Genomic DNA, 19,285 nt, shown 5'->3' with positions numbered 1-19,285 from the left:
GACGTCCAGGAATTAGCATGATTTGCTAGGATAGCCACCATAAAAATTACCTTGTTACCCAGACTATTGTATGTGGTAAGCTCCACCCCGGTGATTATCCCCCCGACAATGATCCAGCAACTCCAAAAAGCAGTGTTCAAATTCATCTGGGGGAATAAGAAGCCAAGAATTCAGAAAAAGATTATGAGGCGCCCAACACTAATGGGAGGGTTAGGCCTGCCGGACATAGGGAGATATGTACTAGCAGCCCAATTGGCGTCAGCATTGAAATGGGCAGGGAGGGACCCCCTACCAGGGTGGGGGGGAAATAGAACAGTCTGCGACGGACACCCCACTATGTATGCTACCATTCCTCAAGCCAAAAGCACGAGAGAGAGGAGGGATCCTTTTGGAAGTGACAAAAATGACACTACACACCTGGGACACTGCGATCCACAGCAGGGGGATCAAACTAGGCCTGGGTCCAATGTCACCTATGGTACAAAATCCCGATTTTACGCCTGGGCTTCAACAAAAGTTCTAGGACGGTTGGCAGGGAGCAGATACACTATCCTTAAGTGACTTATATCAGGATGACGCCCCACTCTCCTTTGAACTTTGCAAACAAAGATTTGGCATCACCGAACACCACAGATTTAAATATATACAAGTACGTCATTGGATCTCACACCCAGAGGTAAAACAGGCTGGTAGGTCTAGAACTCACGATTTGGGAGGGGACACAAGAAAAAGGGTTCACTAGACTGTACAAGTTACTCGATAAATCACAAGCAGATGAAACCCTCCAATATATGAAAGACTGGGAGCGGGACTTAGGGGAAGAAATCACACAGGAAGAATGGAATCAAATTTGGAGAAGGGCTCACAAACTATCCAAATTCACGGCAATCAAAGAATCGGCATATAAGATATGCTACCGATGGTATCTGCCCCCAAGCAAAATACATAAAATGAACCCCACGTATTCCTCAGACTGTTTGTGCCAATGTGGAGAAAAAGGTGACCTATTCCATATGTGGTGGTCGTGCCCAAGGATAAAAGTGTTTTGGAAAGCGATACTGAGTCTCATCAAAGACATAACAGGCACAGACCTACCACATTCCCCTAAGGTCATTTTACTGGGGGCAGTGTCAGAAGGAAAATACGCAGCCTCAGGGAACAAAGCGGCCCTCATCACCCACCTACTGTCTGCAGCAAGGATGACAGTGGCCCAACGATGGAAGACAGTGGAAGGTCCAACAGCCCCATGGTGGTGGATGAAAGTGTGGGGATTTATGGCTATGGAGAACATTTGCGCCACAAAATCAGGGACCTACCTGAAATTCTTAGCTATATGGGACCCACTTCAAGACTATGTGGGGGAAAGGGAGGCTCAATTCTATAAACACAGGACTTTAAGGAACATTCATATCAGATAGAGACTGCAGTAGACGAAGGAGCGATGGGCTCAGGAAACAGCTTTGCTTTGGTCATAACTTTGACCTAGTTTGGTTCAGTTAACTCTAAGGGAAAGGGGTGGGACAGGTGGGTGAGGGTGGGGATACTCAGGGGGGGGGGGGGGGGGCAGGAGGGGGAGTTGAAAGCCATTAACAGTCTTGATGCCAAAGTTCAAGTAGGTTAAATACTTTGTTTTCATAGATAATAATGGTTGTAATACTGCTGTAACCAAAGGCTAACTGTTGCCTCCTGTTTAAAAGATGTACAAACTGAATATAAAGTTGGTTAAAAAAAATATGTCATGTGTTCTCCTTTTGAGCTCCTTCATTCGTGTCCATTAAAACTTCTGACATTTAAGACCATTTTACTAGTAGCTCTTACATCACCCCGCAGGGTGAGCGACTTGCAGGCGTTATCTTGCAAACCCCCTTTCTACTACTTTGTATAGAGACAATGTTGTTCTTATGGTAAAACCTTAGTTTCTACCTAAAATAGTCTCAGAATTCCATGTATCACAAAAGATTGGTTTACCAACTTTTTACCCACCCCCCTCATCCTGGAAAGGAAGAGGAGAGGCTACACAGACTTGACCCAAGAAGAGCTCTGAGTTTCTATATTTTGCGAATGTCAAAGATTCACCACGGGTCATAAATTAAGACTAACAGTAACAAAACAAACCCTGTCCAGATGGATTATTGTGAGCATTGGAGAATGCTATAGATTAGCTCGGTAAGACCCTCCATAAGCCCTAAGGGCCCATTCTATGAGGGGCATGGCAACATCTTCTGCCCTACAAAGAGAGGTGCCAGTAAGGGACATTTGTACGGCAGCCATTTGGTCTACCATCCATACCTTTGTAAAACATTACTGTCTATAGTCCTCTTCACCTCAGGAAGGAGGATTTGGGAAGGCAGTCCTTCATTCGGTCCATGCCTAATACTAACTCTGAAAATTCTCGGGAATTATCTATATGCATACTTGGGTGTGTACTCGGAATGAATGCAGCGAAACGCAAGCTCATGAATCTTAGGCAACTACTGGCTAAGTGTGCTATACTAATGAGGTGGAAGAGAAGGGTCCTCCCCACGAAAGAGGAATGGCTGAATGACATGGTGTGGGAGAACAACCAGGAAGAGGTGTGCTCTGCCTGCTCCCACACACTAACAGACCTAGAGATATTTGGGGAGGCTTCCGCAAATTACTTGGACAGCAAAAGGGGTGCGGACAACGGTACAAGTGGGGAAATGTGAAGCATACTATAATGTGCCTGTATACTGTTTGAACACTGCTACCTGTGTGGAAATGTAACTGTGGTTTTACTGCTCTTTGTGTCACTGTGCGACTTAAAGGTTTAAAAAAAAGAAAACTCTGAAAATTCTCACTCCCGCCTCCAAAACCAGCACTGCTTTGGGAGTCTATCAAAAGATGAGGAATATGTGGGAGGAGACAATCCATTTGAAGAACAAGTTATTTATCCATGGTAACTTTCTTTCGACTGGATGTTCCTCCCATGTATTCCTCATCGCCCCTCGCAACTTACCCTGCTGTAGAATTTCCAGGCATTACCATGTACGCCCTTTTAGAGTCTGATACGGTGTGATGCTAAGCGGATAATTCCGCAAAGGAAAACGTGGGAAAAACAGAAATGAATCCAACGGGCACTGCGCGTGCTAAATATACTGGTGATGATGTCGACGCAGGCCCTCGAGGGACATTGAGTCAATGGAATCGACGCTCTGCATCCTCTGCCGAAAATCTTTGCTGAGGCAGCTGAAGCTGGTAAAGATAATATCAATTTATGAGGAGTACTTGGGAGGAACATCCAGTCGAAAGAACGTTACTATGGGTTAGTAACTTGTTCATCTCGATGACTGGCTTATCGGGGCCGAGTCAATGTAAGAAGTGGTACAGACTCTCCAGGCTCTGACAAACATTTTGTTCGATTTGGGGTTTTCAATCAATATGAAAATGTCAGAACGTATCCCAACTCAGAAGCTTACCCTCATAGGTTTCCAGCGAGACACAACTCGGGTCAGAATATTTGCGACGCAAGGCAGGCCGAAGGATATCTTAGCAGCAGTGACGCATTCTTTATCAAGAAACCGCACATCTGTGTGGTGGTACCAACATCTGCTGGGTCTACTAGCTACTTGTATTCTCACAGTGCCTCCAGCAAGACTCAGGATGAGAAGCATACAACTTCACTTAGCAGAGTCCTGGTTACAGGAGACGGGATCTGAATCTGACACGATATCGATCCCCATGTCTCTGAAAGAGATTCTGTGGTGGAGGAAGTGGAACAACCTGATGAGTGGTGCTCCGTTGCACCCTTTTCCCTACACCATAGTAGTGACGACAGATTTGTCTTTAGTAAGATGTGGAACCACAGTAGGAGTTTATACAACTCACAATCTTTGGACCACCAGCGACAATGAGGAACGCATAAACTACTTTGAATTGAAGGCCATATTTCTTGCAATTAAATTATCCCTCCCCTACTTCAGAGGTCGGTGGTACTAGTCTTGATAGACAGCACATTGTCTGTGTTCTATGCCAACAGACATGGTGGGACCAGGTCCTCTAGCCTGTGCTTGCTAACTCTCCAGGTATGTGAATAGGCAATAGAATAGGGTTTATGGCTTTGAGCAGCTATTATACTGTGACAGAACAATATGGAGGCAGATAGGCTCAGCAGACTGGGAGCGAGCTCATTCCAATCAGAGAGATCTTCAGACATTCTTTTAAAATTGTTTACAATGTGGGGTTCCCCCGGAAATAGATCTATTTTCAATGACCAGCAATGCCAAATGCAATAAATTTCCCTCATGGTAGGGCTTCTGGGAGAATTCAGAAGTAGATCAGTTCCAGATAGAATGGTCGGAAATTAATTGTTATGCTTTTCCACCAACACCACAGATTCAGAGCGTTCTATACAAATTCAGAATGTCCAAGAATTGCAATCCAAAACTAATAGCCCCGCTTTGGCCCTCCAGAGTTTGGCTTTCAGATCTAACCCAGATGACATAATAGCGTGTGCTGAAATTGGAGATCTCCAGAACAGTGAAATCTCAGCAGAGGGGCTCAGTGCTTCACCTGAATCTACATGCATTTTTGCTAGTGGCACAGTACCTGAGAAATAAACCATAGCCCACCTTAAACTTTCAGAAGAAAATCTGAATATTATTTAAAAAGCTAGAAAGAATTCACTACATCTCAATATAGGAGTATTTTACAAGATGTTGTTACTGGTCACATCAGTGATGTACTATCTATCTTACTCTTATGTCCCGTCCCCTTTCCTCCATACTGCATGGGCGTCCCATCCAAGGGACGGGAGACAGAACTTTTTTCACCAGAACAAACCTTCTTCCCCTTTAAATTTAGAGGCGCGCGTGGGTGCGGCCCAAGGAGCATGCGCTGCCCTGACTCCATGCGCGGATACTTCATCTCTTTGTCTTCTTTTTGTCGTTTTATCATTCAGGCACTCAGTCCTCAGGCGTCCTGCTTCTCCCGGGACATGTCGACTTCCACAGGGTTCAGCAGGTGTCCATCCTGCAATGGGCTCTTCCCAACTTCAGACCTCCACGCCCTCTGCCTACGTTGCCTTGCCCAGACCACGGTTGGCAAGCTTGTTCAGCATGTGGCTTGCTGTCCTCGAAAGCCCTGAAGAACAGACTAGCCAGGTGGAAGGAGCTCTTCCAGATGTCTCCTCCAGAGGACCTCAAGAACTTTGTGAAACATCGAACCCAGCCCATGCTAGGTCCTATATTCTCCATTGCACCCCGCATGGGAGACTCCTTCCCAGCGACTGCCCCGCGCGGGAAGGACCGGTCAGGTCCTTCTACCAGCACGACCACCAAGGCTGCTGCAGCTAACGGCCTCCAGGCAGAGGGATCCTCTGATCCTTCCGGTGACAGTGTTGAGGGACCGGAAGGTTCTTTCACTGGGTCTTCACCCGAGGGGCTCCGCCCTTGTACCACCACCATGGCCGAGTGGCTATGCCCTAGTACCGGCAATACGTCCGAAGGGACGCCTAAAAGCATCTCTATCGACCCCCGGGTCGAGGGTGTCACACCTATCGGGCCTAGGACTGAGGAGCAGGGTAGGCCTCGTGATCCAAACGCAAGAGTCTTGGAGGAGGCTGGGCCTAGCGGGTCGAGCAACACGTTGCAGGAAGAAGGCAGGCAGCTCGACAAAATGGCCGCCGCACCAGACAGAGGCACCCGTCCGACGCCATTCCAGGAATTCAACGAAGAATGAGTGTCAAGGTGGGACTGGCCTTAACAAGGTACATGGCCTACAGCATACCCCTCTTTTGCGCAGGGCAGCTTTCCTTTGCTTCCATATGGGCAGGTACACAGCGGCTCTAGCAGCTCCCTGCTACCCTGTCAGCACCCCCTGTCATCTCCTCGGCCAGTGAAGATGGTTTCTTCGAGAGGCTCCTCGGCCTTATGAAGTCACCTCGGATGGGGGTTATCCTCAGACGCCATCAGGGAAGTCCTTCCCACAATGCTAGCGGCCCCACAGATGCCTCCCCGGGACTGCTAGGCCTCGGCGCAGCCGCCTCCTCCGGCTCCCCAGTCGGCTCCTCAGCTGGCTCTGTTAGGCAGAATCCTGTGCAGTTCCCTTAGGGAGCACTACAGAAGATTAAGACTACAGGTGAGAGCAATAAATCCCCTTTGGTATCAGTCTGTACCACAAAGATTTAGTTGGTAGCTGTGGCTGAACAGTCAGACTTATCTCAAGAGGGAGATGAGCAGTATTCTGTGTTTACACAGTAGGCCTTCAATACTATGAAACAAGGAAACACTGACCAAAGCTTTGTAATAAAAAGAATATACATATTTATTTTATACAATTCTAGTAAAACAGATCTATCACAGTTCTTACGCAAGTTAAATTAGGTCAAGAAAGTATACCCATCTCACTAGTTAAATTGTAGACAAGTTTGTGCAAGAGGGAAAACTGAGCAAAACGGCGCAGTGCAAACCAAACACAAATGGCACTCTAGCAATTTCTCACAAGGGAGGGAAAGCACAAGTTATACAGAAATTTCTTCTTACACACCCTATCAAAACTTCCCACAAGTTTGTAAACCAGTTTAAGCAAGGCAGTGCATCAGGATAGAAACTACTTAAATGAAAACTGAGCAAAATGGCATTTCCCAAGGTTTAAAGTGGGAAGGAAAGGGTGGTTCTAAGAAGTAGGTGCACCAACACAGTTCTAGCTGAGAAGCAATCTAGAGAAGGCAGTTCTATCAAATTTAGCCAGAGTCAGTAGGCCTGTGCCAGAGTCAGTGGTACAGGGCAAGGGCCCAGGAGCAAAATGTTCTTGTAGCCAGTGTTCCCTCTAAGCTGTGCGCATGTGCGCTTGCCCAGCTTCCTTCAGGGTGCCGCTCAGAAGAATTTCAGCAGCGCACACCGACAATTCCCACCTACTCAAAAAGATGTAATAAGGGGCAAACCACAGTAGCTACCTAATATTTGCTTTCTCTCAAAATGAAGATGCATTATACTAACTTTTCTATTGTTGTATTTACCAATTGCAGCAGTTACTGTCTGCCTTCTGTAAATTGTATGTATCCTGTAACAATGTCTTTATTTTGTAATGGTATTCGACTAAAATGCCTTAATCAACTGTCTGCAACCTCGCCATGGCACCTAAGGGTTTGGGCGTGTAACAAATGTAATAAATAAATAAATAAATTCTTGATATTCTGGTCTAACCTTTTTACGTTGCCCTACTATACAAGCTTGACCTTAAAAACATAAAAAACCTAAAAACAGAATACTCTGACTAGAGGGTAAAAACGAATATGAAAAAGTGGTTCCATGAACAGAACATATAACTAAGATATGCATGCACACATTAACCAAATTATCGCCCCTCCCCACCAATGACTCTTATACTTTTTCTACCACATGACTTGAACTCCGCTCAAGGCCACATTCAGATATTACCCAACAACATTGACTCTGCCTTGCCTTAGCTCTGCAAAGGTTACCAGACTTAGATACTAGTCTTGTTTTATGTTTGTTATAATATGGATGACGTTCAAGCACAAGAATTTCTGTTACTCAAGGTGTCTTAGCTAAAGCATTACCCACACTACGTAACCCAAGTTTCAGCTCATATATTGGATACTGACTGTACCTAAGAAGGCTACTAGGATGTGAAACCTCATCCCATGCTTCCTATTTGTTGCACATATGTCACACAAGCACTTTGAAAAGCCCCCCTTGCAAGTTAACGCATTATAAAACTCAAATATTCATTTGCCATGTAAGGATTTTGAGTAGGCAAATGTCATGCTCAGAGTCTCCTACTTTAGCATTGCTGACATTACCCTATATGTGGAGAGCAACATTGACATTTCATTTACTTGGACTGCAATGGATAATTGTTATGGACTCTGCCTCCCATTATTTGTAAATAAAATGAGTGCAACAATATTCAGATAACTAGAATGTTTTTCACACAATCTACAACCTTTCAAAATGTTCAGAGTTCCATGGAGCATAGACCTTAACAAATGATATGCTAACTCGCTGCTATACAAGACTGGTTTCACTGAGCACTTGTATAATCCTACCCAACAATTGAAAGGTGGGGTATGTAATATTGTATGTACTTCATAGTAATTGTGCACATGCAGACTTATTTTTTTAAACTCCACATAATATCAATGTGAGGCTTTAAACTGGATTTGCTTGCATTGTATTGTAGGTATGCAAATATCCCAGTTAATGTTTTACTGCTACAATTCCTCACTTGTTACAGAGCCCTGCCAACTAATATTGGAAGCTAGTACAGAAGCCGGGGAGGGGAACGGGTGGAAAGGAACAGGAGAATTACTCCCTTGGGGTGAAGAACAAATCAGCAACTTTCAACAACCAAATCAGATATTTTGCCAGTACAGTGAAGGAAATGTTTGTTTGCTAAAGAATAGGAAACTATAGTAATAGTGTAGGAAACTGCACCTTCTCTTTCTGTCTATGCTAAGCTGCTGAGGGCTTTTCAATATAATAATGGGTTTCCATTTATTGCCTCTAGCATCCCCATGCATCTTGCTCAACTGATGCATTTCAGAGGAGGAGTCCCCAGTTAAAGAAGAAGGTACTCAATATGTTGTACCTGTGAGCATTGCTACTGTTGACTTAAAGGGCAAATACATGTAATGTTCTTCAACAGGGCACGAGAAGAAACCACATTAAGGCTCTTGTTGATTTTTGTCTATGCTGTGGTGAGCAAGGGTGGGCAAAACTATAAGCTGTATTATGTACCCTGTAATTTCACTTCCTCCGTCAGGGTTACAAGCAGGGTTTGTATACGATTTTACTCCATACTTGGAATCAAAAGATTTTTCAGTAAGTAAGAAAGTAGTTGGCTTTTCCAGTAGGGATACTTCATGCTTATTAAAATATGTTTGTTCCCTGTAAAACTCCTCTTGATCAGGCAGTAATATTATTTGAGTTTCTACCAATGGCACTGCTCTGCTGGTCATTGATTTGAAAAGATGTCAGTGGAATTTTGTGGGTAGAAGCAGGGGTAGATTCCTATATGTTCATGGCTTCCCGTTTTGGTGGGGCATATTGCCCTGTTTTTAGGTAGTAAAATGGATGGTGTATATGCCTCCTAGCTGTAAGGTCGGTTTTGAGTAAATGTTGTCACAACTCACAGTCAAACATAACGTGGATAGTGAGCAAAGGCCCAGGAATTCCGATCATCATATTCTGTGGTGCAGTTATTCTGATGCAATTATCATCCTTACACAAATTAAGAGAGGCATTTTCTTCTGGCCCTTGAATTACTCCATTAAGTCACATGAACTCTTATTGGCATGTTTTCCCACACATTCCTTTCAGTTACAATTATTCAATTTGCAAAATGTCTGAATTTTTCACAGCCACATCAGAGTAGCATAAACATGAGATGTTTCCCATTGGCATTAAGCACTTTCTGTATTATCTCTGAGCAGTGCTCACAATGGAATAGCCACGACTAAACCTATTGTTTATCCTGAGCATGCAAAGTTTTTTTTGTGCATACATGTTTTTCTCTCTGCACAGGAGTACTTTTGTTGGGTACTATGGGATATCTTGAAGTCTTGGACCGGTTGATAAGCTCTCCTTATAATCAGATATAAAATAATTTTTATTTAGCCTATATTTTCATTAAAAGAGTTGTAAAATGCTCCTTTTACACTGTTTGTAAAGAATTGCAGTGGTTGGGAAGGGGAATTTGCCTTCCAAACTCTTCAGAGATGGTATCTCACTAACTACACATGCTCAAAAAAGTGGCTTTCATCGTTATTCAGTTGCGCACAAGGAAAATAATGTGCGCACAAAGAAAAATCATTTCTGCTCTTAGAGAAAAATAATTAGAGGGAACATTGCTTGTAGCTGCAGTCAAGTCTTTGATTAACGATTTTGAAAAGGTGGATGTAGAAGTTGAAAAGACATTGTTAAGAGAGAGGGGCGGCCAACCCAACAGGTAGGTAAAGGATTTAAAACACCTTTAGCTCTACCGCGAAGAAAGGGCGGCCTGGCAGAACAATGTACCTTTAAAATGAAGAAGTGGCCCCTGCGGTGGCGGTTGTTCCTGGTAGTACCTGCAGTTCGGGGGATCCAGCAGAGGAAGAGAGGCTCTCGTCGTGGAGGAAGGTTCGAGTTACTGCACTACCCATGGATGAAACCAGCCGCTGTGCTGCCCGACGAATAAAAGGTACGCTCCTTTAAATCGCGGTCCGGGTGGACTGGTGCCTGGCTATCCGACCTCCGAGTACAGGGTACTGGCGATTCGACCAAGGCAGGTCCGGGAATGCGATTGGGAAACTGGTTGGCCCCACCAGCTCAAGGGAAGAAGGCTCTTTAAGATGAAGATCTTCTCTCGTCGTGTGGAGAAAAGTGGTGAGACGCTGCAGCAGGGCTTCACCGGTTGTTCAGTCATTGCAGATGTCTTTGGCTTCTCTCCTCTTCGGCTTCTTAGTTCCAGTGGCAACGTCTTGCTCTTCCAGTCCTCAGGACCCTGCTTTTTTGCAAAAAGTGTCCCATTCATACAGCCTAGCTGTCACTCGCACAGTGGAGTGGTCATCTTTGCGGGAGACCCTCCAGCCTATCAGGATAGTGCAACATGGGTTGCGGAGGCAACCCTGTCCAGGGGTCCTACTCCCCCTCCCACACAATGGACCCACCCCAGACTCGGTGGCGCCGAAAGGAGGGCTTCTCGGCAGAAGCCCGACAAAAGGACGAACAAAGGATCTCCAACCTGGGTTAGGAGTGTAGAGAAAGACACGAGAAAGAAGTTATATTAAAGTTCTGGTAAATAAAACCTACCGGAGTAAAGTTACTATAAAAATGCACCGGCGGTATGTTAGAGGCTGTCAGAAAATGTGGTAGCCTCGAACAATGGGAAAATCCCATAGAAAAATATTTGCGATCGAATATTTACGGTAGTAACCACTGTCACCAGCCAGAAACTTTTGAGAGAGGGACTGTACGGTACCCTCACGAAAATGAACATAAGGGAAAAACTATTAACCCTTTCCAGTACTTCCATAGTAAGATGGGTTGTACTGGTTTAGTTCATAATTATTGACTAGTAAAGTCAATGGGGACTTTACATGCCCTGGGAGACAGTAGTCAGTCCCAGGGTATGGAGTCTATGTTTGGGGGTCGCTACGAAGAAAACCGCATAGACATTAAACACAAAAAATAGCCTAGAACACACATAGCAAAAATGCCTAAGAGCGGGAAAAAAGAGCAGGAGAAAAAAACAAACCCTTCAAATCCAGCAAAGCTGCTGGAGGACTCTCTAGGTGAGGGAAATTAGCCATAGAATGAGAATTCTCCCTAACAGGCTCCGTACCAGCCTCCGCCACCTCCTCAGCCTCTGGCCGCGGTCCCTGTCCCTGTACCCCAGCCTCCGGCGCAAACTACTACTCCTCCTCCTCCACAGGATACCCCTGATCCACAAGATACGGATGAGGAGGAGGGTCCGGGCATGCCATCCTCAGCCAGGGCCTTCCACAAACGTCTTGCTGGGCTGGCGGAGTATCTGGGCCTACCACAACCTGAGGTCGAGCAACTGCAGAGGGGGTTCTGGCGGAAGTCCTCACGCGACGCTCCTCTGCTAAAACGGGGATTCCACTGCAAACCAATGTAGTCTGCCTGGCCAAGAAGGGCTGGCTCAAACCCCACTCAGACCAGCTGGCCAATCAACGTTTGGACGCAAAGTACAGGCACGTGGAGGGGGATACACTCTTGCTCTCGGCCGATCCTCAGCCACACCCCTCGATCATCGCTGCAGCATCACTATACTCCAAGCCTCATTCGTCCTCTGCCTCCTCTGCGACGCTGCTAGGTAAGGAGGAGAAAATCTTGGAGGCGTTTGGCAAGAAGCTCTATTCCAACACGTCATTGCATCTTCGTCAGGCCAACGCTGATGCCATGCTGGCTGCCGCCAACCAAAGATAATAGTGGGAAATTGCAGACTTCCTCTCGGAACTCACCACTCAGAGCCAATCACGCTTTATGGCGGGGCTAGCCGAGGCCAAGCTGGTGGCGCATGACCTCATGTAATTCAGTGTGGCCCATATTGACACCTCTGGCCGTGCCATCTGTATCGCCACGGACATGAGAAGGACAGCCTAGTTGCGGCCAACAAATTTCAACCAGGACGTCCAGGAATGCATATTAGATCTACCGTTTCGAGGGGAGGGGGACCTTTTCCACTCCTCCACGGACGAAGTGCTGGACAAAAAGAAAAACAGCTCACAAACTGTCAAGTCTTTATCCATCCTGACAAAGACCACACCCAAATCGTACACCCAATCTCAGCAGCGCTCCGACAGGGGTCGTACGTACGGAGGGTTCTGTGGCTTCCAGGAACGGACATACAGGCAGTCGGACCGCTCGCTGTCTCAGAAGGGCTTTTTTCAGTCCCCCTTTGCTGTGACAGCCTTCGAGGGAAAGAAGGCATGACACGCCCCTTTGGGTCCACGTATCTCTGGTGGGGGGGCAGGCTTGCTCTCCATGCACATTTCTGGCGCCAGAATTTCACGGACCCCTGGATCCTCTCTGTAGTATTGACGGGTTACCGCCTCCCTATCCCAGCCTCTCCTCCCTCCTCCCCTCCACTCCCACAAGTTGGGACAGCAACTCTTTTGGCAGAGATCCGGTCACTCGTAGAGAGCCAGGTAGTGGAGGAAGTCCCAGCCTCCCAGCGAGGCTTTCGCTTTTACTCCAGGTTTTTTTCGCCATTCAGAAGAAAACCCAGGTCAGCCCTGAGAGTTGTGCTGGACCTTTCCACCCGCAACCTCTCCTTACCCCTGCAAAAATTCAAGATGTTTATGCCAGCTTTTTTAGCGGAGACGTTGGACAAGGGAGACTGAATGTGCTCCCTGGACCTGAAGGACGCGTACCTACACGTCCCAATTTGTCAGCCCCATTGTTCTTTCGTACGGTTCAGGATCATGGGCTACCCTTTTCAATACAAGGTCCTTCCGTTTACCCTCAACTCCACCCGCAGGGTCTTCACCGAGCTCATGAATGCAGTGGCGGCCCTCCTCAAAGCTCAGGGCCTCCACATCTACCCATAACTCGACCACTGGCTCGTCAGTGCTACATATCCGGAAACAGTTCACCACTCTTCTCATACCCTTATGAACACACTGCACGATCTGGGCTTCTCACTCAATCTCAAGAAGTCGCAGCTGCAGCCCACTCAGACTCTCACATTCTTGGGCCTCATCTGGGACGCGTATTTCCTTCGGAGGACAAAATCTCGGCCATCAAGAGGGACACACCCCACTTCCTCAGCAGAGAAGTGACCTTGGCATGGTGGTACCAACATCTCCTAGGTCTGTTGGCAGCGGTCCTTTTGGCAGTCCTGCACTCAAGACTAAGGATGAAGAGGATTCCGCTGCACTTCGCGGCCTCATGGAACCAGGAGCTGGGCTCTCAATCCGAGATGATCAACGTTCCTCCATTTCTCCACCCAGACCTAACTTGGTGGTCCAGAGACTGCAACCTGCAGACGGGCAAGCACTTCCAGCCGCCCACTCCACAGGCCACCGTCTCCACCGATTCCTCGCTCAAGGGCTGGGGAGCCACCCTGGACGATTTCTAAGTCCACTGCACCTGGACTCGACAGGAGCAGGAATACCACATCAATTGGCTAGAGCTGAACGCCATCTGGCTGGCGCTCAAGGCATTCCTACCACTTCTCAGGGGTAAAGTTGTCCTCATCCAGACGTACAACTTGACCAGCATGTACTACGTCAACAAGCAGGGAGGCACTAGATCCCCTCCTCTGTGCAGACTGGCAATCAGCATGTGGGAGTGGGCCTTGGAAAACAACATCTACCTCATGGCAGTCCACCTCCCGGGGGAATCCAAACTGGAAGCGGACAGGCTCAGCAGGCTGGGAGTGGACAATTACGAGTGGCAGCTAAACAACCTCGTTATTCAGGAGATCTTCAACAGGTGGGGGATCTCTTTGCCACCTGGCACAACAAGAAGTGCCCCCAGTTCGCATCCTGGCAGGGACAGGGCCCCGGCTCCCTGGCCGACGCATTTCACCTCCATTGGAGCGGCATGAAGGCCTACGCCTTTCCGCCCACTCCGCTGATTCACAGAGTAATTTGCAGAATCAAGGAGTCTTGCCAACTCCTCATCATTCTAATAGCTCCATGGTGGCCGGCCAGGCCATAGTTTTCGGAGCTGCTCAGTCTCTCGGAGTTGCCCTTGATTCACCTCCCAACGGGCCCAGCACATCATCTGGCATAGCAGGGGGGCTCAGTCATCCACCCCGCACCACAGAAACTAGCCCTCACAGCTTGGTACCTGAGCAGGTAACGCTGCGGCACCTCCGCCTCTCACAGGCCAATCTGGAGATCATACAGGGTGCTCAGAGCAAGGCTACCAGGGCCCAGTATAAAAGCAAATGGACCAGATTCTGCCACTGGGCAGACTCCACAGAAATCGATCCCCTGGCATGCGCCTTGGACAACGTGCTCTCCTCCTCGGCGCACCTCGCCCACTCCGGTGTGCAGGTGGACACCTGCCTACATACCTCGCAGCCATCGGAGTTTACAGGAACTCGGAGGACGGCATCTTCTCCTCCTCCAATCCTATTGTCAAGAAACATCTGACTGGACTTGCCAGGCTCTTCCCGCCCGTCAAGAGGCCGCACCCTGTGTGGGACCTTAACATAGTCTTTGGCGCCCTGGCGCACAAACCGTTCAAGCCAATGGCATTCGCAGACATCAGGCTGGTCACCATCAAGACGGCCTTGCTTGTCGGCCTCACCATGGCTCGTAGAGTCAGCAAAATCCAGGCACTGGTCGCCTCAGAACCATACACTACCTTTTACAAGGACAAAGTCCTGCCGACACACCCAGCATTTCTGCCCAAGGTGCCATCTGTGTTCCACCTGAACGCGGAAATAGTCCTCCCTTTGTTTTTCCCTGATCCCAAGGACGAAGCACAGAGAGTGCTGCACTGCCTAGATGTCAGGCGTGCCCTGAAATTCTACTTGGAAAAATCGGACGCCCGGTTTGTCAATTTTGGAGGCTCAAGACCAGGCTATCTGGCCTCTAAGGCTTCCATATCCCGCTGGATGGTCTGCGCCATCAAGGAAGCGTATGAGGGCCAGCACAAGCCACTCCCGGCCAACATGCATGCCCACGCAGTCAGGGCCAGGGCAACGGCCATCGCATTTTAGTGTCATGTCCCTTGGCAAGTCTTAAGCAAGGCGGCCACATGGGCCACTCCCTCTGGTTTCTGCAAGCATTACTGTTTGGATGCTGGCTTTAGATGTGATGCTGCTTTTGGACAGGCAGTTCTCTGGAACCTATTTGCTTATGGAGGGTTTCCTCTCCACCCTGGGGCTACATACAGTTGTAATCGTCCATGCAGTATGGAGGAAAGGGGACAGGACGTAAGAGTAATTATAAGTTACTCACCGAAGTGACTACTTATTCCCCTTTCCTCCATACGTCCCACCAATTACTCCCCTAATAATACTGGTGTCATTAGACTATGTTAAATCTATTGTCGACGCGTCAATGTGGACTGAGGTGTGGCGCCAGAGGGTGGAGTCAGGGCAGCGCATGGTCCCTGGGCCGCACCCCTGTGTGCCTCTAAATTTAAAGGGGAAGAAGTTTTTTTTCTGGTGAAAAAAGTTCCATCTCCCATCCCTTGGAAGGGACGCCCATGCAGTATGGAGGAAAGGGGACTAAATCACTATGTTGAGTAACTTATAATTTATCCGCTTATTTAGCTCATTCACGTGTGCAGGAAGATACTTGAAAAACTTGTTTAGCAGCTATTTGGGCTTTTAGGAATTCCACTCATGATTTTTCCTCTGGAAATCCTGTAGTTAAGTGACCTGGAAGGATTATCAAAGTTATTTCCACTGGTCATGAGACCCCAGCTCACATGGGATCTGAACATTGTGCTAGCAGCTCCAGCACACACACTCTTCGAGAGGATGGCCTCAATAGATATCAAGATAACACTAAAAGCTGTCTTATTGGTCACATTAGCGTCAGCAAGAAGAATTAGTGAAATGCAAGCACTGGCAGCATCTGAACCCTATACAACATTTCACCAAGATAAGGTAGCTTTACCACAGGCAAGCATCCAAGGCATTTATTGCTAGGTGGATTGTGGCTTGTATTTTAGAAGCATTTAAAGCACAGGCGAAATCTCCACCAGAAGGTGTTCGTGCACACTTAGTTAGAGCAAAGGCAATGATAGTGGCTTGTCAGTGCCACATGTTGTTGGTAGTAATCAGCAAGTCAGCCACATGGGCTACACTGTCGACTTTCTGTCGACATTACTATGTGGATGTTAGCTCAAGAGAAAACACAGCTTTTTGCCAAGCAGTGCTCAACAAATGTATTTGCTTAAATAGCTGGCCAGTGGCTCACCACCCAAGACTATCGGTTGCCTTGGAATCTCGCATAAACTATTGGGGACGGGAAGTAGGAGTAAGAAAATGTTACTCACTGTAGTGACTACTGTACTCCGAGTCCATAATCTCCTTTCTTCCATACAGTATGGGCGTCATGCAAGGGGACGGGGGCCTTTTGAAGCAGCTATGGTCTCGTGCACTCTCTAATCCAGACTCCGATTTTCCAAAGATAATTGTGCATCACCATTCAGGTCTTGCTTCTGTCTCTTTGCAGGATTCTCCGCTATGCTGTAGCACACCCCTTCTGCACCTGATGTTAAGGAACATTGGCGCCGTTGTTTATGCCCAGTATCTCCATTATCACCAATAAAGCTCCAGAGTGTCCAAATGCAGAATAAACTGCTGCGAGGATGCTAGTCAATGAAAACGTGAGACACATGGCTTCAGCATTCCCAGAGTTTGTAACTGCAGGATCCACTGCACCTCATTCCTCCCAGTCTCTTTGCCAGAACGTAGTTTGCTGAGCAACAATTCCTGTAGCCCCCACAGCTGTCTTGATCCCCACGCCAGAGCACAAAACCAACACTGCGACTCTGTGCTGTGCCAGAGTCAACTTTGCACAAAGTTGACTGTGGGAGCTCAACACAGCTTGCTCGCCTATCGTTATTACACAACAGTGGCAGAAATCACGGGACATATCAGCAGCTCAGTGAAGCGGAGCTACTGTTGTACTCAGTCCTGCCCATGCTTGGGACATTAAGTGGGAGAAAAATGTATTCTACCACTCTGTGGATATGGATAGGAGATGGGTCAGGACAGCAGATACTGAACATAATTGAGCTGCTGCCATGTATCCCTCTTCTTGCCACTGCTGTGTAACAAAATGACAAGAAGGGCTAGGCTGTGGCAAGCTCCTTTCCATCCAAAACCAGTCCCAGGATTTGGACGTTAGTTTTTGAAAATGCTATAAAAATGGGTCGACCGTTTGCCAATAATGTTCTCATATTGTTTTTTACAGGTCATTTCTACTGATTTGCCATCCGTTCCAGAGGATAGAATCCTGCATTCTTTTAGATATGACACTACACTGAATACTGTATCGGAAGAAAGAAGGTAAGAACAACCTATTAATGTGTATTTGTGCTGTTGCCAACATACCTTGACATTGGGGTAATTTTTGAAGGAGTGACGTTTTGCAAACAAAGCAGTCTCATTTCATACTTTATTTAAAGTACCAAGATTAGATGGGTTCCCAAATATAATTATAATCTAATGAATTCCTTCCTCCCATGGATTCTTCATCCATCCACTAAGACCAGGAGAAGTTTATCTCTACCCATCTATCTGGAAAAGAATACCCGATCTCCAAACCCGAGTCCTAATGGCACTTATGTTTCTCGCCTGGAATGAGCGTGATCTTTATCTTCCTTTGAGTATGCACTGCGTATCGGTCCAGGAGATGTTAACCTCTGTCCATCTTACTATCTGTAAATCAATGCGCAGAACTACAAACCCAGAGCATAATTACACTTATGTTCTCAACAATCTGATTGTGCCTGCTCTCGTGTCAATCTCGCTCCTCTGGGAATTAATTCACAGAACCTAAGCCTAACAGCACTTATTTTCAAACATTACGACTGGGCCACATCCTATCCATCAGGCATTCAAGGTGGTCTCTGATCAAGCCAAGTTACCCTGATCTGCCTAGGAACTAATGCGATGAACTCCTTCCCGCGGGGCGCAGTATAAACTACACTTGATTAGATTTGCTCTATTCTCCTGCAGATAAGCACTACGCCCTCCGATCTGAGGAGCACTTGCATCTCCCTGAAGGGTCAATAATGCAATACAATTCCACATTTCAAACCATAAACTATGACCGGAATACCCACCCACCACAAACTATTACCGGGACCCTGAAAATGGTGCCACAAGCACTTATAACCAAGCTTCTGGAACAGACTGAATCTGTCCCACCTCGTGGGTAGATGCTCTGAAGCAGGCGAGGAATCTAACAGAATTTCTCCAAGAGAACAAATGCTCCTCCTGGAATAGACACGGTCAGCTCAGCGAACACTGTAAGGAAATCAGGAGCGGGGGTCTCCGAACAATTCGCACAGGACACTCGCACATACCAATATTCTCACTCTCTCCTCTACACCATCAAACAATAAAATGCAGCTATCCCCCTGGATCTATTCGGCCTAGCTGCACACATACCTACTCACCCCCATGAACACCTCAATAGTCTTTAGAACACAGCTATACCACACAAATAACCTCAGACAGCCACCACACCATGGCTACCAATAGAGTGCTGCTACATGTCAGGCAGAAACCTGTGCAGTTCTCTTAGGGACCACTGCAAAAGGCTTAAGACTACAGGTGTTGGCAGTAAACCCAATTGGTAGTAGTCTGTACCACCCAGATTTACCTGGTAGCTGTGGCTGAGCAGCCAGACTTCTCTCAAGAAGAGTTAGACAGTATATAGAGTATACAAGATAGGTACCAAAATACAGTAGCACAAGCAAACACTGACCAGAGCTTTGGTAACAAAGTATATACTTATTTATTTAAAGACACACTTAGAAACACTCCAGCACTATTATTATAAGCAAGTTCAAAAACAGTCACTATTACTATATATACATCCCATATTCCTTATTAGACAAGTCTTAGTTAACACCACTTATTTCCAGACAGAGGTGAGCACTTAACTAAAGATGGCACTCTAATAAGTTTAAGAAAAAGGGAGGGAAAAGGCAGAAATTAGGAAAAGCACACAACACAATACTTTAGAATCACCCAGCAAGGCAGGAAAGTCAAAGTCTCCTAGTGAGCAAAACGTACAGAGGCCAGGCTCCCTCTTGGAGAGAGTACAGAGCACCACTGCGCCCAAGATCACACAGTTAACAGTCTTGAAAAGTCT

General features: G+C 47.0%; 1 protein-coding gene across 2 annotated transcripts in view; it reads left to right on the top strand.

The window, feature by feature from the left end:
- USP42 (ubiquitin specific peptidase 42) overlaps positions 1–19,285 on the top strand; it is a 1,198,372-nt gene that overhangs the window by 820,443 nt on the left and 358,644 nt on the right. For both annotated transcript variants that reach the window (XM_069645631.1, XM_069645629.1), the window contains exon 14: positions 17,375–17,469. In XM_069645631.1, the coding sequence (XP_069501732.1) occupies positions 17,375–17,469 (95 nt within the window). The remainder of the gene's footprint in view (positions 1–17,374; positions 17,470–19,285) is intronic.

This window comes from Ambystoma mexicanum, chromosome 2p (genome assembly GCF_040938575.1).
Source record: "Ambystoma mexicanum isolate Mex_15411 chromosome 2p, UKY_AmexF1_1, whole genome shotgun sequence".
NCBI lineage: Eukaryota > Metazoa > Chordata > Amphibia > Caudata > Ambystomatidae > Ambystoma > Ambystoma mexicanum.
Note: the sequence above shows the minus strand (reverse complement) of the source record. Positions and strands in the feature narration are given on the sequence as shown.